Raw genomic sequence first — 20,495 nt, 5'->3', positions numbered from 1 at the left:
AGGAAATGAATGTAAACTTAAACTGGGGGGAGAGGTTATCAGCACTTCACCCTCAGAGTGAATGTTTACCTCTTACTTCCCTAACCTACATCAAATATCTAGGAAAATAAAGGCAAACTTAAACTGAGGGGAGAGGTTACCAGCACTTCACCCTCAGAGTGAATGTTTACCACTTACTTCCCTAATTTACATCAAATATCTAAGGAAATAAAGGCAAACTTAAACTGAGGGGAGAGGTTACCAGCACTTCACCCTCAGAGTGAATGTTTACCACTTATTTCCTAAACTACATCAAATATCTAAGTAAATAAACATGACCTTAAACTTGAGGGGAGAGGTTACCAGCACTTCACCCTCACAGTGAGTCTTTACCACTCACTTCCCTAATTTACATCAAATATCTAGGGAAATAAAGGCAAACTTAAACTGAGGGGAGAGGTTACCAGCACTTCACCCTCAGAGTGAGTGTTTACCACTTACTTCCCTAAACTACATCAAATATCTAAGTAAATAAACATGACCTTAAACTTGAGGGGAGAGGTTACCAGCACTTCACCCTCAGTGAGTCTTTACCATTCACTTCCCTAAATTACATCAAATATCTAAGTAAATAAACATGACCTTAAACTTGAGGGGAGAGGTTACCAGCACTTCACCCTCACAGTGAGTCTTTACCACTCACTTCCCTAATTTACATCAATATCTAGGGAAATAAAGAAAACTTAAAACTGGGGGGAGAGGTTACCAGCACTTCACCCTCAGAGTGAATGTTTACCACTACTTCCCTAAATACATCAAATGACTAAGGAAATGAATGTAAACTTAAACTGGGGGGAGAGGTTATCAGCACTTCACCCTCAGAGTGAATGTTTACCACTCACTTCCCTAAATTACATCAAATATCTAAGTAAATAAACATGACCTTAAACTTGAGGGGAGAGGTTTACCAGCACTTTACCCTCACAGTGGTCTTTACCACTCACTTCCCTAATTTACATCAAATATCTAGGAAAATAAGGCAAACTTAAACTGGGGGGAGAGGTTACCAGCACTTCACCCTCAGAGTGAGTGTTTACCACTTACTTCCATAATCTACATCAAATATCTAAGAAAATAAAGGCAAACTTAAACTGAGGGGAGAGGTTACCAGCACTTCACCCTCAGTGAGTCTTTACCATTCACTTCCCTAAATTACATCAAATATCTAAGTAAATAAACATGACCTTAAACTTGAGGGGAGAGGTTACCAGCACTTCACCCTCACAGTGAGTCTTTACCACTCACTTCCCTAATTTACATCAAATATCTAGGGAAATAAAGGCAAACTTAAACTGGGGGGAGAGGTTACCAGCACTTCACCCTCAGAGTGAATGTTTACCACTTACTTCCCTAAACTACATCAAATGTCTAAGGAAATGAATGTAAACTTAAACTGGGGGGAGAGGTTACCAGCACTTCACCCTCAGAGTGAGTCTTTACCACTCACTTCCCTAATTTACATCAAATATCTAGGGAAATAAAGGCAAACTTAAACTGGGGGGAGAGGTTACCAGCACTTCACCCTCAGAGTGAATGTTTACCACTTACTTCCCTAAACTACATCAAATGACTAAGGAAATGAATGTAAACTTAAACTGGGGGGAGAGGTTACCAGCACTTCACCCTCAGAGTGAATGTTTACCACTTACTTCCCTAATTTACATCAAATATCTAAGTAAATAAACATGACCTTAAACTTGAGGGGAGAGGTTACCAGCACTTCACCCTCACAGTGAGTCTTTACCACTCACTTCCCTAATTTACATCAAATATCTAGGGAAATAAAGGCAAACTTAAACTGAGGGGAGAGGTTACCAGCACTTCACCCTCAGAGTGAGTGTTTACCACTTACTTCCCTAAACTACATCAAATATTTAAGTAAATAAACATGACCTTAAACTTGAGGGGAGAGGTTACCAGCACTTCACCCTCAGAGTGAATGTTTACCACTTACTTCCCTAAACTACATCAAATATCTAAGTAAATAAACATGACCTTAAACTTGAGGGGAGAGGTTACCAGCACTTCACCCTCAGTGAGTCTTTACCATTCACTTCCCTAAATTACATCAAATATCTAAGTAAATAAACATGACCTTAAACTGAGGGGAGAGGTTACCAGCACTTCACCCTCACAGTGAGTCTTTACCACTCACTTCCCTAATTTACATCAAATATCTAGGGAAATAAAGGCAAACTTAAACTGAGGGGAGAGGTTACCAGCACTTCACCCTCAGAGTGAATGTTTACCACTTACTTCCCTAAACTACATCAAATGACTAAGGAAATGAATGTAAACTTAAACTGGGGGGAGAGGTTACCAGCACTTCACCCTCAGAGTGAATGTTTACCACTTACTTCCCTAAACTACATCAAATATCTAAGTAAATAAACATGACCTTAAACTTGAGGGGAGAGGTTACCAGCACTTCACCCTCAGTGAGTCTTTACCATTCACTTCCCTAAATTACATCAAATATCTAAGTAAATAAACATGACCTTAAACTTGAGGGGAGAGGTTACCAGCACTTCACCCTCACAGTGAGTCTTTACCACTCACTTCCCTAATTTACATCAAATATCTAGGGAAATAAAGGCAAACTTAAACTGAGGGGAGAGGTTACCAGCACTTCACCCTCAGAGTGAATGTTTACCACTTACTTCCATAATCTACATCAAATATCTAAGAAAATAAAGGCAAACTTAAACTGGGGGGAGAGGTTACCAGCACTTCACCCTCAGAGTGAGTGTTTACCACTTACTTCCATAATCTACATCAAATATCTAAGAAAATAAAGGCAAACTTAAACTTGGGGGGAGAGGTTACCAGCACTTCACCCTCAGTGAGTCTTTACCACTCACTTCCCTAATTTACATCAAATATCTAGGGAAATAAAGGCAAACTTAAACTGGGGGGAGAGGTTACCAGCACTTCACCCTCAGAGTGAATGTTTACCTCTTACTTCCCTAAACTACATCAAATATCTAAGTAAATAAACATGACCTTAAACTTGAGGGGAGAGGTTACCAGCACTTCACCCTCAGTGAGTCTTTACCATTCACTTCCCTAAATTACATCAAATATCTAAGTAAATAAACATGACCTTAAACTTGAGGGGAGAGGTTACCAGCACTTCACCCTCAGTGTGTCTTTACCATTCACTTCCCTAAATTACATCAAATATCTAAGTAAATAAACATGACCTTAAACTTGAGGGGAGAGGTTACCAGCACTTCACCCTCACAATGAGTCTTTACCACTCACTTCCCTAATTTACATCAAATATCTCGGAAAATAAAGGCAAACTTAAACTGAGGGGAGAGGTTACCAGCACTTCACCCTCAGAGTGAATGTTTACCACTTACTTCCCTAACCTACATCAAATATCTAGGGAAATAAAGGCAAACTTAAACTGAGGGGAGAGGTTACCAGCACTTCACCCTCACAGTGAGTCTTTACCACTCACTTCCCTAATTTACATCAAATATCTAGGGAAATAAAGGCAAACTTAAACTGAGGGGAGAGGTTACCAGCACTTCACCCTCAGAGTGAATGTTTACCACTTACTTCCCTAAACTACATCAAATATCTAAGTAAATAAACATGACCTTAAACTTGAGGGGAGAGGTTACCAGCACTTCACCCTCACAGTGAGTCTTTACCACTCACTTCCCTAATTTACATCAAATATCTAGGGAAATAAAGGCAAACTTAAACTGAGGGGAGAGGTTACCAGCACTTCACCCTCAGAGTGAGTGTTTACCACTTACTTCCATAATCTACATCAAATATCTAAGAAAATAAAGGCAAACTTAAACTGAGGGGAGAGGTTACCAGCACTTCACCCTCAGTGAGTCTTTACCATTCACTTCCCTAAATTACATCAAATATCTAAGTAAATAAACATGACCTTAAACTTGAGGGGAGAGGTTACCAGCACTTCACCCTCACAGTGAGTCTTTACCACTCACTTCCCTAATTTACATCAAATATCTAGGAAAATAAAGGCAAACTTAAACTGAGGGGAGAGGTTACCAGCACTTCACCCTCAGAGTGAATGTTTACCACTTACTTCCCTAAACTACATCAAATATTTAAGTAAATAAACATGACCTTAAACTTGAGGGGAGAGGTTACCAGCACTTCACCCTCAGAGTGAATGTTTACCACTTACTTCCCTAAACTACATCAAATGTCTAAGGAAATGAATGTAAACTTAAACTGGGGGGAGAGGTTACCAGCACTTCACCCTCAGAGTGAATGTTTACCTCTTACTTCCCTAAACTACATCAAATATCTAAGTAAATAAACATGACCTTAAACTTGAGGGGAGAGGTTACCAGCACTTCACCCTCACAGTGAGTCTTTACCACTCACTTCCCTAATTTACATCAAATATCTAGGAAAATAAAGGCAAACTTAAACTGAGGGGAGAGGTTACCAGCACTTCACCCTCAGAGTGAGTGTTTACCACTTACTTCCCTAAACTACATCAAATATCTAAGAAAATAAAGGCAAACTTAAACTGAGGGGAGAGGTTACCAGCACTTCACCCTCAGTGAGTCTTTACCATTCACTTCCCTAAATTACATCAAATATCTAAGTAAATAAACATGACCTTAAACTTGAGGGGAGAGGTTACCAGCACTTCACCCTCACAGTGAGTCTTTACCACTCACTTCCCTAATTTACATCAAATATCTAGGAAATTAAAGGCAAACTTAATCTGAGGGGAGAGGTTACCAGCACTTCACCCTCACAGTGAGTCTTTACCACTTACTTCCCTAATCTACATCAAATATCTAAGAAAATAAAGGCAAACTTAAACTGAGGGGAGAGGTTACCAGCACTTCACCCTCAGTGAGTCTTTACCATTCACTTCCCTAAATTACATCAAATATCTAAGTAAATAAACATGACCTTAAACTTGAGGGGAGAGGTTACCAGCACTTCACCCTCACAGTGAGTCTTTACCACTCACTTCCCTAAACTACATCAAATGACTAAGGAAATGAATGTAAACTTAAACTGGGGGGAGAGGTTATCAGCACTTCACCCTCAGAGTGAATGTTTACCTCTTACTTCCCTAAACTACATCAAATATCTAAGTAAATAAACATGACCTTAAACTTGAGGGGATAGGTTACCAGCACTTCACCCTCACAGTGAGTCTTTACCACTCACTTCCCTAATTTACATCAAATATCTAGGAAAATAAAGGCAAACTTAAACTGAGGGGAGAGGTTACCAGCACTTCACCCTCAGAGTGAATGTTTACCACTTACTTCCCTAACCTACATCAAATGTCTAAGGAAATGAATGTAAACTTAAACTGGGGGGAGAGGTTACCAGCACTTCACCCTCAGAGTGAATGTTTACCACTTACTTCCATAATCTACATCAAATATCTAAGAAAATAAAGGCAAACTTAAACTGAGGGGAGAGGTTACCAGCACTTCACCCTCAGAGTGAATGTTTACCACTTACTTCCCTAAACTACATCAAATATCTAAGTAAATAAACATGACCTTAAACTTGAGGGGAGAGGTTACCAGCACTTCACCCTCACAGTGAGTCTTTACCACTCACTTCCCTAATTTACATCAAATATCTAGGGAAATAAAGGCAAACTTAAACTGAGGGGAGAGGTTACCAGCACTTCACCCTCAGAGTGAATGTTTACCACTTACTTCCCTAACCTACATCAAATATATAGGAAAATAAAGGCAAACTTAAACTGAGGGGAGAGGTTACCAGCACTTCACCCTCAGAGTGAGTGTTTACCACTTACTTCCATAATCTACATCAAATATCTAAGAAAATAAAGGCAAACTTAAACTGAGGGGAGAGGTTACCAGCACTTCACCCTCAGTGAGTCTTTACCACTCACTTCCCTAATTTACATCAAATATCTAGGGAAATAAAGGCAAACTTAAACTGAGGGGAGAGGTTACCAGCACTTCACCCTCAGAGTGAATGTTTACCACTTACTTCCCTAATTTACATCAAATATCTAGGGAAAAAAAATGTAAACTTAAACTGAGGGGAGAGGTTACCAGCACTTCACCCTCAGAGTGAATGTTTACCACTTACTTCCCTAAACTACATCAAATATTTAAGTAAATAAACATGACCTTAAACTTGAGGGGAGAGGTTACCAGCACTTCACCCTCACAGTGAGTCTTTACCACTCACTTCCCTAATTTACATCAAATATCTAGGAAAATAAAGGCAAACTTAAACTGAGGGGAGAGGTTACCAGCACTTCACCCTCAGAGTGAATGTTTACCACTTACTTCCCTAATCTACATCAAATATCTAAGAAAATAAAGGCAAACTTAAACTGAGGGGAGAGGTTACCAGCACTTCACCCTCACAGTGAGTCTTTACCACTCACTTCCCTAAATTACATCAAATATCTAAGTAAATAAACATGACCTTAAACTTGAGGGGAGAGGTTACCAGCACTTCACCCTCACAGTGAGTGTTTACCACTTACTTCCCTAAACTACATCAAATGACTAAGGAAATGAATGTAAACTTAAACTGGGGGGAGAGGTTACCAGCACTTCACCCTCAGAGTGAATGTTTACCACTTACTTCCCTAAACTACATCAAATATTTAAGTAAATAAACATGACCTTAAACTTGAGGGGAGAGGTTACCAGCACTTCACCCTCAGAGTGAATGTTTACCACTTACTTCCCTAAACTACATCAAATATTTAAGTAAATAAACATGACCTTAAACTTGAGGGGAGAGGTTACCAGCACTTCACCCTCACAGTGAGTCTTTACCACTCACTTCCCTAATTTACATCAAATATCTAGGGAAATAAAGGCAAACTTAAACTGAGGGGAGAGGTTACCAGCACTTCACCCTCAGAGTGAATGTTTACCACTTACTTCCCTAAACTACATCAAATGACTAAGGAAATGAATGTAAACTTAAACTGGGGGGAGAGGTTACCAGCACTTCACCCTCAGAGTGAATGTTTACCACTTATTCCCTAAACTACATCAAATATCTAGGGAAATAAAGGCAAACTTAAACTGAGGGGAGAGGTTACCAGCACTTCACCCTCAGTGAGTCTTTACCACTCACTTCCCTAAACTACATCAAATATTTAAGTAAATAAACATGACCTTAAACTTGAGGGGAGAGGTTACCAGCACTTCACCCTCAGAGTGAATGTTTACCACTTACTTCCCTAACCTACATCAAATATCTAAGAAAATAAAGGCAAACTTAAACTGAGGGGAGAGGTTACCAGCACTTCACCCTCAGAGTGAGTGTTTACCACTTACTTCCCTAAATTACATCAAATATTTAAGTAAATAAACATGACCTTAAACTTGAGGGGAGAGGTTACCAGCACTTCACCCTCACAGTGAGTCTTTACCACTCACTTCCCTAATTTACATCAAATATCTAGGGAAATAAAGGCAAACTTAAACTGAGGGGAGAGGTTACCAGCACTTCACCCTCAGAGTGAATGTTTACCACTTACTTCCCTAACCTACATCAAATGTCTAAGCAAATAAAGGCAAACTTAAACTGAGGGGAGAGGTTACCAGCACTTCACCCTCACAGTGAGTCTTTACCACTCACTTCCCTAATTTACATCAAATATCTAGGGAAATAAAGGCAAACTTAAACTGAGGGGAGAGGTTACCAGCACTTCACCCTCAGAGTGAATGTTTACCTCTTACTTCCCTAAACTACATCAAATATCTAAGTAAATAAACATGACCTTAAACTTGAGGGGAGAGGTTACCAGCACTTCACCCTCACAGTGAGTCTTTACCACTCACTTCCCTAATTTACATCAAATATTTAAGTAAATAAACATGACCTTAAACTTGAGGGGAGAGGTTACCAGCACTTCACCCTCAGAGTGAGTCTTTACCACTCACTTCCCTAATTTACATCAAATATCTAGGGAAATAAAGGCAAACTTAAACTGAGGGGAGAGGTTACCAGCACTTCACCCTCAGAGTGAATGTTTACCTCTTACTTCCCTAAACTACATCAAATGTCTAAGGAAATGAATGTAAACTTAAACTGAGGGGAGAGGTTACCAGCACTTCACCCTCAGAGTGAATGTTTACCTCTTACTTCCCTAAACTACATCAAATATCTAAGTAAATAAACATGACCTTAAACTTGAGGGGAGAGGTTACCAGCACTTCACCCTCACAGTGAATGTTTACCACTTACTTCCCTAAACTACATTAAATATCTAAGTAAATAAACATGACCTACCTACATCAAATATCTAAGTAAATATATGTAAACTTAAACTTGAGGTTACAGGTTACCAGAAATTCCCCCTCACAGTCAGTCTTCCCTATCCTACTCACTTCCCCATTTTATGTCAGGTATCTTAAAAATGTACCTGCTTGTCCTGTCCTTCAGATGGTCAGAAATATGGCTTATGTATAAAGTCTATGGTGTCGCAGGTCCGGTGCCTCCAATCTAAAGCTGCCTAGTGGACGTCCTTTGATATTTTGGTGTTTGGTGATATTTAAATCCATTCGTATGTGAGTTTTGTCATGAAATCCTTTAGCTGGTAAATGCAATGAAATGCAGATTGGAACATCATCTCTGGCATCTGAGATCAAAGCCAAACATTCTGTGTCAACTGTGACATCATCTGTGAGTGTTCCAAGATTCTAAATAAGTCCATTCTAACCTCAAAATTCCATTTGAACAGAAACAACACTGGTGAAAGAGTATTGTTTGTTATTTTGTCTATAATTTAGTATATATTTAAATTGATAGAATATCCACATATGGATCCATCTCAAGTAAAAAAGACGCTACTGTGGAAAGTTGATAACTACTTAATTTGAAGCAATATTCTCAAAGTTCAAGTGACAGTTAGGCAAGGCCTTATTAACATCACCTGTGACCTGTGGCCTCACAGGTCACTCTTACATTCAGTTCCTCTCTAATGTTTTAATCAGACATAACACATAAAGAAACACCAGCTATTATGTCAATACTCTACCTGTCCTTCTAAAGTAATGACTTACTCACATACTGATTAAACCTGTACAATTTACTGGTCCCCCAAAAGGGTAAATTCAGGTGCCACAACAGTAGAGTTAAAATTATATCAACAAATCAAACCAGCACTTCTCCCTCACAGTTTGTCTTCCCTATGCTACGCACTTCCCTATCATATGTCAGGTATTTACAATACCTTCTTCACAAGTCCTTCAGATGGTCAGGAATATGCTTCTCGTGTGTAGAGCGTATGCTGGAGCAGGTCCAGGGCTTCTCATCTAAGGCAGCCTAGTGGACGTGAGCTCATTCAATATTTAGATGTCAGATTCTAATTAAGACCTTCTCTGTCTGAGTTTGTCATCAAATCACACAGCTGGTGAATTTGCTGGTGCATTGAAATGCAGATTGGGGCAGTATCTCTGGCATCTGAGATCAAAGCCAATATTATGTGTCAACTGTGAGATCAGCTGTGAGTTTCCAGAATCTAAATAATATGGGAATTGTAACATCATAATTTTTATTTAACAGAAACAAAACTAGTGAAACAGACACGTGTGTGTGTGTGTGTGTGTGTGTGTATTGTGTGTGTATTGTGTGTGTATTGTGTGTATTGTGTATTGTGTGTATTGTGTATTGTGTGTATTGTGTGTGTGTGTGTGAACTACATATGTTTTGGTTTAACACACAAGAGATGTCCGTATTAGTCCAGTAATGCCATTCACATGCCTGGACGTGTTTTACACTGTAATGTTCTTCATTTTCTCCCAGTCTGTAAAAGCTGCATCGTGAAGCACTTCTTCTACAGTAACAGATGTCCCACATGTAGCATTGTAGTACATCAGACTCAGCCCCTCTACAACATCAGGTGCGTCTGTTCATTCATCATCATTGTATTTGTAGATTTGTATCACGTCTGCTAAACAACTATAGTATAATTTTTGAGTTTAAGTTGGTCAGGAGAAAAAATATTAAGGAAACTGTAATGTATTAATGTTCTCGTATATAGTTTTGTGTCAACAGTTTGAAACATGGTGTGACATGATGAATTCTATAACAGGGAAATTTCTAATTTTCAGATTTGGAAATCTGTCATTCACATCCGTAATAGTAATAAAGAAGATATTTTTTCCTCTATTTTCCTTCAGGCCTGACAGACAACTGCAGGATATTGTTTACAAAATGGTTCCATTCCTGGAGGAGTGTAAGTATATGTATATGCAGTCACATGTATTTAATATAATTGGTGAAAGTAATGTGGCATTTATTCTTAATTTGTTTTCTACAGCTGAACGAGACCAAATGTGTAACTTCTACAAAGAGAGAGGGTTGGAGGTACCAAAGCCAGGTGAAATAGCAATAAGTAACTTGCACTATGTAATGTGGTATATTTGATTATATTACTGTGTTACTGAATTTCCCACCGCTAAGTCTCTTGAAGAGAGTCTGTTTAATTACAGTAGATGAGAATTAAAAAAAACCTAATAATCATATGAATTGTGTTTGAGAATTTAAAGCTTCCACATTCAATTTAAGTTAGTGTTAGCATGAAAGTCAAACTCAGTCCACTCTCACTCCGTCGCTCTGCCCAGCACTTCAGGCTGTCTTTATTATGAAATTACAATAAATGAGGATATTTTAAAATTGTATGCACACTAGCAGAGTTTACATTGGCTCTTAAAGTGATTGCTCTGTGTTTCCCCTGTTCCTTGATTGCAGTGGTCATCTCTCCTCCTGGCCCTGTTGTGTTAAGGAGGCAGAAGAAAGACAGCATGCCTCAGTCTGTGTTCACCATTCCTCCTGAGCTGGACGTATCTCTGCTGCTGGAGTTTGTAGGGTAAGGATCTCATTGGACAGTTATTTGTTGAGCACTGAAGTCACTCTGCACCTTTGCATTTGACTTTGAGGTCCTACAGTTATTTACATTATTTTAATAGTTTAAATTTTCTGCCCCTGGTGGGGATGAATGACACTGAAGATTGAGTTGCCTGAGTGCACCTTTGTCTTAACATTTTCTGAAAGGGTAGTAAAACATACTTTCTGTCTCTTTTGTGTGTGTGTGTGTGTGTGTGTGTGTGTGTGTGTGTGTTGTCTTGTGAAATTGTAGTTACATTTACATGTACTTTACATTATCCTGTAGATGTAAATAGGAGGGATTGAATTTAGCTCCTTGCAACAATGTTGTCTGCTTTGAAGAAATAGAAAAACAGACTGCTTGTTGCACAGAAAGTATTTATATGGATTCTTATTTTGTTTTCAGGGCTGAAGAAGGCATCACCAACTACAAGGTAATGATCTAAAGTCTTCAATATTTATCCACTTACTAAATTAGATTTGTGAGCTGCAGTAGAACCAGGAACTAGATTAGGGATGACTTTGACTAAAGAATCTAATGTATGCTGCACACAGAGTGTCTCTGGTTAGATTGTAGTTATTAACAGTGTTGTGCTGGATGTGCAGTAAAAGTTTTGTCTCAGAGAATTACATCTTTCTAGGTCATTTTAGCTGATCGATTGGTCTTTCAGTTTCCTTTTGTTTTTTTTAGATCTGATCTTTAATAGTGATAATTTACTTTCATGTTTGTAGAAGATATGTATCCAGCTCCAGTATGAACACTGGAATGTGAGCCACATGTGTTCAATAACGGCAACAAAAGCATAATTTTTTCTAATGACACAGTTTTATGTGTAAAATGCTCGATTACACGTTCTTTCCAGTTTAGTTTGGATACATTTGCAAAATCTGAAAGTTTTTGATCCTCCTTTAGGACCACCAATGACCTTGGCCAAGATCTAAATTTGAAAAAGTCAGACTAAATTGTTATAGTTGTAATCTAATGATAAGTTCTCAGTAATTTCTTTTGAGAGCATTGGGTACAGTACATTCCACTCTGACCACTCTGCTCCTGTGTAGCCATTAGAGAGACGATATGTTCGTGTGTCAGGTGAGGCCACCATCCGCCACGTGGAGCTCTTCATCAGAAGGAAGATGGAGCTTAGTCCCACCTGCCAGGTGAGTCTGTTAAACTTATAGCTAATCAGTCCACTAACTGACATGACCACGGTCGTGATCCTGATTGTGGTTTTAGTCAGACTTGAAACCAGGACAGCAGAGGAAGTCAGTATTACAGTACAGTACAGGCATACACAATGACCAGGTTGGAACTAGTAGTCTGAGACTCTCACTTAGTGGGAGAGGGAGACAGTGCTTTTGCATGTCCACACCTGAGGGCAGTACACCTCTGTAGCATTTGGTGTATGTGAAAACAGCCCTGTATCAGTTTTTTCTATGTATAAATGCCATTTTAACATGTTACTATTGTTTCTATGATTGGCAATCCTGGCTACTGTACCCTGACTCTTTGTGTCTGTGTAATAGGTCAGTTTATTTGTGCCACATTTATTTGTGCCATCTTTCGCATGATATCCTTCTCTATACCCATGTTTACAGTTTTTTTTACCTGGCTGTTAGATTAAATAAAAAAAGCCTCCTTTAAATCCACCTGTTGGTTTTATTATCGTGGTTGACAGGAATAAGCATGGACACAAGTGTGCATGTGTAGTGTAGACACAAAGCTGTGATGCACTGTGTGGTCTAACATGTCCCGATCATGGCAAGCATTACATTATTTCCGGGGTGAGCCCTGTTCACCTGAACATTAAGACCATCAGTTGATCAGTGGGTGTAAACTGCTATGATGAGGCAACTGCTGAATACTGTACAAGCCCAATATAGAATGGTCACCTGCTCAGGTCAAAACTCAGCAGGTTGCTTACATCTAAAGGACAACAGATGCTCCTAATGACAACCTTAATCTGATTACAGTCAAATTATTAGAGCTTCATTAGAGCAGTGGGCAGATTCATAATTATAAATGTTATTGTCACAATCTGAAATGTCCTTTTCCTCAAAGCGCAGACCAATCACCACACAGACCACGTGTGGCCAATTTGACAGAGACGGTGTTCAGGCGTTGATGTATCTTTTTTTTAGCAACACGTGGACAAGGATTAGCAGCTTACATTGATTTCCTGGCTGCACTGCCTTGGTATGTCTGTACAAACGTGGAGAGAACAGATAAAGATGAATGCAGGGTCACCATTCAATGCAGTAGTGTTCTTTTGACTTTTGCATCGATTATTAAATAATCAGGAAAGAAATAACTTGTCTTAAAATGAACAATTAACTGTTACTCTTTTTAGAAACATCTATATTTTGATTGCAGACAGGTGTTCAGCATGAAGTGAGCCAAAACGTTCCCCTTCACAGGAGTTGTGGATTGTGACCCCGTATTTCTGTGTCTTCACCAGGTGGATGTGGTTTGTGGAGATCACCTCCTAGATCACTACCAGTCACTCAAAGACATCCAGAACTCTGTGGGCCAAGAAGCACTACAGGTAAGTACCAGAAACAGTAACATTTTACTTAGACTTAGACTACTGAGTGATCCTTGTCATCTTGTTTCTGTTTTACTCCAGGATGGTCTGTTGGTGCTGCACTTTGGTCTGGTCCTGCCCTCTGAATCTTGAGGTGGATGGAGTTGACTCCTGAAGGGAAAAACTTGTTTCTCTTATTCAGACTCTCATGGAGTCGAGATTCTAATTTGCATTAAAACCAGTCCATTTGGATTAACTCAAAATTGGACTGTCACTATCTCCTTAATGACATATAGCCACAAAGTGAAGCAGGGGCCAGTGGAAAACAAAGACAAAGTTCAACAACTCTAACCTTGGATTTCTTTTTTGAACAGTACTTAACTGTTCTGTAACATCAAATGTTGTCATCTTGTATTCAGGACAACCCATGTGTCAGCTCTGAATTTACTGAACACTGGCCACATATTAGAGTTAAATGACAGAATCCTGTTTGTTCTGCCATCATTTAGGTATTGTTCAGTGTGCTTCCTCTCAACACAAGAATGTGACTTCTACTGTATTTAAAAGTGGATTTAAACAAGAACCTTTAGTGGATCTGAAACTCCTCAAACATCAGTGTGTCTGTGAAGGCAGTACAAGCTGTATCTGTTTAGTTTATCTATATTTTCGCAAAACAGGGAGCTTTACGTTAACCTTTATTTATTATGAAGGATGGACTGTGATTTTAGAAAATTCTGATTCAAAGGGCTTGACACAAAAGGACTGGTACCACCAAAAGTGTGCATTTATATATAGAGAGAGAGCTTAATGGGATCTTTAATTAAAACATGCTTTTGGTGAGTTGCACATTTCCAGTAATTTAAGAGATGCTCATTTTTATAGAGGCTGTTTGTTTTGTAAATTAATTCAACTTCTCTACAACTTAGAGCAGTTATTTAAAGGGGCTTTGTATAAAGTAATCTTTGATACACATTTGTAAAACATACTTTTCCTACCTGCTTTTGTCAGTTGAATTAATAAATGACTGCAAATGATAAACATTACAAATTCATATCATGTTTTACAAGGCAGGATTTAAAAACCTTTGAATGGCTGGGCCACAGTTGAGAAAGAATCAAAATGTGTTAAATTTAAAATCCTGATTCTGTACATTGCTGTTAATGCCATTGTTAATCCAGTGTACCAACTGCTAAACAAAGAACATATAAGTACTTTAATATGAAATAATAGATTCTGCTCTTCTGAGAATGTACTGCCATTCACTGCTTTCTAAGGATGCGGCCAGAGAGGTGACACAGACTGCCTCTGTGTGGGCACCCCTGGTGCACCCCATCAAAACATCCTTTGAGGTAGTTAGAAATTCTACGAATCTGATACCGATGATGTATCTGGGAATATGCTGACTTGGATATGAATGCACAGAAAACAGTTTATCACTCGTGACTTTCTTTATTCAAAACAACTGAAACAACAGTGAGATGTTTTTCTAGGTGTGTACATTGGACACTTGGACAACATGTACTTTTGGATGGGCAGAATATTTTCACTGTTGAAGCATGTTGACTATCTTTTCTGACACTGTAGGCCTGTCAGTAGTAGTGCAACAATTCTCTAAATCTACGATTCTGTTCAGAACTCAGTTCTCAAGCCACAGTATTTTTTGTTTTGTTTCATTTCAAGAACCAATGGTCGCCCTGGAGTTCAAAGATCATCTAACACTGACAGGATAAATGTCAACACCAAAAGATTGACTTCCTTCTAAGCATGTGTATCAGTGTTGTCTTTAACAAGTACAGTAGGTGGCTATGAACTCACTACACATTTACAGTATGCAGTATATCTCTTCTCACTTTGCGGATATCCGTGCGTGTCTTTGTTCAGTTGTTAGAGTTGATATCTGCCTCGTCTTTATCCTCACTGATATCCTTGAAGCTTTCCTTCGTGGCTCCTTCTTTCTCCCTCTGGCTGCTCCTGGAGGAACTGGCTGAGGCTCGTGGCTGGAAGTTGTAGCTGGCATCACCAAATGACATCCCAGAGTTAAAGTGAGTCTCCTCCCCCTCCAGCAGTTTCCTTATCGGGTCAAAGAAAGAAAAATTCAGACTGGGTGCGCAGACTTACTACAACTCACATTTCTTTTGTTCAGTTCATCCACTAAGATAATTTAGCACCTGTAGGCAGCTATCTCTATGTCCAGGGCCATCTTGACATTGAGCAGGTCCTGATATTCTCTGAGGTGCTGGGCCATTTCACCCTTAAGGTTCCTCAGCTCAGTATCCAGGTGGCTGATAGTCTCCTGTCATGTTGGAAATGTTAAAGATGTTAAAATTAGATAAAAGCAGAAAGATTATCATTTGTGTCTAATTACAGTTTTCCTAGCAGCCCAGTATCCTTTAGGGCTTAGCTTTACTTTCTCTAAAAAAGCCAGTGAAAGCAGATGGCTTTCCTGAATCCTTCTTAGCAGGTCAGGGGTTAATCTAATAGACACGCAGGGTCAGTTCACTCAGAACTGTTTCGGTCACTCAGAGGCTTGTTAAAGTGATTAGCACACACTTACAGTAATGTCTAGACCTTGAACTTGAATTAGACCATCTCTGTTACAGACGTTGTAGTTGGAAGACTCACTGCTCCCATTTTGTGCTTATTCGTGTTACTAAAAGAATATGTTTATTATAGAGATATTGATACTGTAATTAGTAGTTGTAGTTCTGCTCGATGTAACAATGAAGGCATTTAAAATAGTCTGGCAGTACATTTATTGCTTCGTAGGCGGCTGTTAAGCTCCTAAAGACTTCAAGTTCACTGAACTGACAGAGCAGCATTTTTTTGGGATAACCTGACCTGGGTGACTGAATTTCTTCACAGACATTTGTCCTTGTGAGGTTGCCAATAAGTCCAGCAGAGAATGCAGGAAGTGACTAATTGTGAAGTCACTCACAATTAGTGAACAATAGAGGTGCTAGTGCCGTTCTTATTATTTTTGTTCCTCTGTCCTTGGCTGTGTGTTGGTAATGGGGACTCCCTGCTGTGTGCAGTTAGCTAAGAGCTTTGCTCAAGCAGTGACATAATTCATGAGGAACCTGACAGTGGGATCTGCTCACTTCCAATCCAATTATTCTACTCAGTTGTAGACAGCCGTGACCTCCAGGCAGACCGTGCCTGCAGCAGGTGACGGGGCATTGGGTGCCACAGAGTGTTTTTTTTTTTGTTGTTGTTTTTTTTCCTAGCACATTTTAATAGCAGGCGTTTCAACCTCAACCAATTACAGGAACAGTGATTAGCTTAATATTGGATAATACAGGCCAATAGTTTATCATTTGAGTGAAAAGAGCTTTTAAAGAGACAGCTATACTTTGTAGAAGTAGACTTTTTAATGGCCTTCTTTACTTGCCTGCATGGCTGTGACTTCAGCATTGTGTGAATCCTCCATCTCTGTGATCTGCCTCTCCAGAGATTCGTTGGCGCCCCTCAGGGTCTCATTCTCAATGGTCTTGGACTGAAGCTGTCTCCTGAACTCATTGATCTCCTCCCTGCTAGCCCTCATGGCCTCATTGCTCCTGGTGGCCTGCTCACTGAGATTGGCAAACTTGCTCTTGTACCACTCCTCGGCCGACTGCAGATTTTTGGAGGCGATGGACTCGTACTGGTTGCGGATCTCCTTCAGAGCTGATGTGAGGTCTGGCTTGGAGAGCTCGACCTCCACGGAAACCTGCTGCGCCTCCATCATGGTGCTCAGCTCCTGGATTTCCTCGTCGTGGACTTTCTTCAGGAAGGAGATTTCATCCATCAGCAACTCCACCTGGCGCTCCAGGTTGAGGCGAACAGCTGTGGCATCATCCACATCCTTCCTGAAAGACCTCAAGGTCTGCTCAGCTTCCTCCCGTGCCCTCACCTCCTCATCAAACTTTACATTAAGCTTCTAGAATGAGACATGAGAAAATAATTAAGAGCTGAGAAGGAAAAATAAAAATGATGAGATCAAGATAAAAGATAGTTTTTACCTGCATCTCATCCTCCATGTTGTTTCTCTCAATCAGGATTCGGTTCTTGTCCCTGCTCAGGTCCTCCAGCTGTGACCGCAGGTCCTTCATCTCCTGCTGGTAGAGTTGAGTGACCCTGGACGGCTCACTCTGTTTCTGCCGCAGAGTCACCAGCTCTGTCTCCAACGCTTTATTCTGCTGCTCCAGGTTCCGCACTTTATCAATGAACATGGCGAAGCGGTCATTCAGGCCCTAGGCAACAGGGTAAACACGAGTTTATAACCACAGAACATCTTCCAGTGAGATACACATATGTAATAGTCAAACCTCTACTCTAAAAACCTACTCTGGACTCTGAGTTTTAGTAAATTATAGACTAATGTCCAATCTGCCCTTTATTTATAAAATCTTCGAAAAAGTAGTTCCAAAGCAATTATGTGAGCACCTGCGCAGGAATAACCTGTATGAAGGTTTCCAGTCAGGATTTAGAGTACATCATAGATTAGAAATGGCACTGATACAGGTCACTAGCGATCTTTTCCCAGCATCAGACAATGGACTTGTCTCTATACTCATTTTGTTAGATCTTAATGCTGCATTCGACACTATAGATCACAACATTTTATGGTTGGGGTGAGTGGAAAGAGGAGAGAGAAAAGAACAGCAGGTAACCTGCCTAATGTTTTTGCTGCTTGTTGTTATTTTTGTTGCTTTCTCTTCTTTTCTCTCTCCTCTTTCCACTCACCCTAACCGGTTGAGGCAGATGGCCGCCCACCATGGGCCTGGTTCTGCTGGAGCTGCTTTCTTCCTCTAAAGGGAGTTTTTCCTCTCCACTTTTGTCTAGTGCTTGCTAAAGTGGGATTGTTGGGTTTCCTATATAATTCTATATATAGTCATTTTTTGTAAGGTCTTAAACCTTAAACACTGTAAAGTGCCTTGAGATGACTTCTCTTGTGATTTGGCACTATACAAATAAAATTGAATCGAATTGAACCTCAACCTCAAATCACTTTTTGTGACTTAGAGCTGAAAATAAAATGGAAAGAGTTTTGATGACTGATCAGTTGATCAGAACTGATCACCATCACCATCATTACTGTGAGTGCAGCATTTACAGTAGTCTACTGATTTAGAAACAATCCTTTATATTATTGTTGAATTCCAGCATGCAAAAACCTAATTTGTTCCAGCCCTTACACCTACCTGAAGCTGCTCCTTCTCGTTAGTTCTAATGATTTTAAATTCATTGTTGACCACAGAGGTCTGGGTCAAGTCGAGGGAGTCTGTCGGAACCGGAGAGAAAGAGGTGGAGGGCCGTCCGGCCCGTCTGTACAAAGTCACAGACGACGCGCTGTTGCGGACGGCAGCCATGGACCTGAGCCCCGGAGAGAACCGAGGAGAAGCGCCGCTCATGCGGGAGGAGGAGACGGGGAATCTGGGAGAATCCCCGAAAACTTTCCTGTAGGATGACGAGGTGTATCGGTCTCCGTAGCTCATCTTTGCCGTGAGTCAGAAATAAAACTGGGACTTAAAGAGCTTTGCGGGAGCTTATAAAGCAGGTTGCAGGCGGAGCGAACTAATTTACGCACAGCGTTACGCACAAGAACGCGCAACACTGATGTAGTGGAATTAAGCTGTGAAACGAGCTGCTGCTTTTCAAGATGGACAAAGCAAACGCGGATGTAAAACTGTAAAACCAATTTGCTTAGATCTCCTTTCTTGTGTGTAAAATGCATTTATTATTCAAACCAGCAGAACAAACGCAGGATCACATTGTGGTGCTTTGTTGTGCACAATTAAACACATTATAAACACAAATAATAAAGCACATAACACACGTTATCTGATCTTGAGGTGTTCAGCTTAGACCTGGGCCCTGATTTATGAGGGGGCAATGAGATAGTGGATGGTGTCAACAAATGTACTTTTTAATTTAACTGAAACCTATGTGTTGTCCAATTCACAATTTCCAACCACAGCCTCCCTTTAAGAGGATATTTATTTCACACAACACAGATGTTTAGTTTTTAAACAGGAGTTTAAGTAAAAGCTGAGACCATCTTCACTAGTGGATTAATCAGTGAATCTGGCCCAGAGGGCAACCAACACCAGCAGCAGCCTGTGTGGTCCAACAGCTCCGCCACTCAGCAGCAGGAAGTCACTGACACCTGTTAGTTTGGAACATCAGCAGGTGTGAATTTGCCAAATATAACAAGCATAACGGAGATATAAAAATACACAGACAATACATTTAGCTCTCATATTCTTTGAATGTGACGTGTGTGGCTGTCTTCAAGTCCGTCCATAGAATCTCTATTGGGTTGAGATCTGGGCTCTATTGGCCACTCTAAAAGGCAGATTTTGTTTTTCTGAAGCCATTCTGTTGTGTTTTGGGTCGTTGCCCTGTTGCATCACTCAACCTCTAGTTTCAGCTGACGTACAGACATTCTCACATCTCGGCACTTCCCCTAATACAATGCTAATGACAGACAGCACCCTGTGCTATTATCTAATATTTGACCTTTTTAATCTGCTTGACCCTGTTTACACTTGTTTTAAAATGCATCGTGGCTGCTGAGATCACAAGCGGGCAGCAGATACACTGTTCACACCTGTCTGTGTACATGCATAGTGCAATCTGAGTGCTGGAGCCTATCCTGGCCTTCATTGGTTAAGATGCAGCGTACAAATTGGACAGGTCACCAGTCTATCACAGGGCTGACACACAGAGACACAGAATTTAGAGTCACCTATTACCCCTAACCACCTCAAATGCATGTCTTTGGAGGTGGGAGGAAGCCAGAAATCCTGGAGAGAACCCACGCAGACACAGAAAGAAACCAGCCCACCCTGTGGATGTGAACCAGACAGTGCTAACCACACTGTGCTGCCCTGACATCAAAATCCAAAATGGATGCACACAGTGAAGCAGTATTATAAATACTGTGGATTACTATAGTCTTATTGTGTCACATTAAAACAACCATACACACACAGCACTGCCCAATCTATCTGATGTTGTGTTGTTAAGGTTTTCTTAGTGGAGTTGATAAATCAACGGTACATTTAGTCTAGTCTTGCATAGGCTCTCACT

General features: G+C 40.2%; 2 protein-coding genes across 4 annotated transcripts in view; one reads left to right on the top strand and one right to left on the bottom strand.

Moving 5' to 3' along the window:
- Positions 1 to 14,609, top strand: part of pcgf6 (polycomb group ring finger 6) — a 30,560-nt gene extending 15,951 nt beyond the window's left edge. Inside the window, exons 4-11 of one of the 3 annotated variants that reach the window (XM_026356895.1) lie at positions 9,820 to 9,916; positions 10,197 to 10,252; positions 10,337 to 10,396; positions 10,768 to 10,885; positions 11,309 to 11,336; positions 11,962 to 12,060; positions 13,359 to 13,445; positions 13,527 to 14,609. In XM_026356895.1, the coding sequence (XP_026212680.1) occupies positions 9,820 to 9,916; positions 10,197 to 10,252; positions 10,337 to 10,396; positions 10,768 to 10,885; positions 11,309 to 11,336; positions 11,962 to 12,060; positions 13,359 to 13,445; positions 13,527 to 13,577 (596 nt within the window). In that variant the 3' untranslated portion in view covers positions 13,578 to 14,609. Of the gene's footprint in view, positions 1 to 9,819; positions 9,917 to 10,196; positions 10,253 to 10,336; positions 10,397 to 10,767; positions 10,886 to 11,308; positions 11,337 to 11,961; positions 12,061 to 13,273; positions 13,446 to 13,526 lie in introns of those variants that run through there. The other 2 variants (XM_026356894.1, XM_026356896.1) reach the window with 2 other exon arrangements.
- A 548-nt stretch (positions 14,610 to 15,157) lies between these two features.
- LOC113159102 (alpha-internexin-like) lies at positions 15,158 to 18,898 on the bottom strand. Its single transcript, XM_026355617.1, has 5 exons — positions 18,605 to 18,898; positions 17,423 to 17,653; positions 16,813 to 17,340; positions 15,593 to 15,717; positions 15,158 to 15,494 (listed from the first exon to the last, which is right to left on the bottom strand). Exons 1-5 carry the CDS (start codon positions 18,896 to 18,898, stop codon positions 15,302 to 15,304), a joined length of 1,371 nt encoding a protein of 456 aa, XP_026211402.1. The 3' UTR covers positions 15,158 to 15,301.
- Between the last annotated feature and the right edge of the window lie 1,597 nt (positions 18,899 to 20,495).

This window comes from Anabas testudineus, chromosome 15 (assembly GCF_900324465.2).
Source record: "Anabas testudineus chromosome 15, fAnaTes1.2, whole genome shotgun sequence".
Classification (NCBI taxonomy): domain Eukaryota; kingdom Metazoa; phylum Chordata; class Actinopteri; order Anabantiformes; family Anabantidae; genus Anabas; species Anabas testudineus.
Note: the sequence above shows the minus strand (reverse complement) of the source record. Positions and strands in the feature narration are given on the sequence as shown.

Coding starts and splice junctions, on each gene's coding strand:
- LOC113159102 (XM_026355617.1), bottom strand. CDS start 18,898: ATGAGCTACGGAGACCGATACACCTCGTCATCCTACAGGAAAGTTTTC. Junction 17,654..18,604: donor ACGAGAAGGAGCAGCTTCAG/GTAGGTGTAAGG, acceptor CCTGTTGCCTAG/GGCCTGAATGACCGCTTCGC. Junction 15,718..16,812: donor CTGAAGTCACAGCCATGCAG/GCAAGTAAAGAA, acceptor CCAACATGACAG/GAGACTATCAGCCACCTGGA.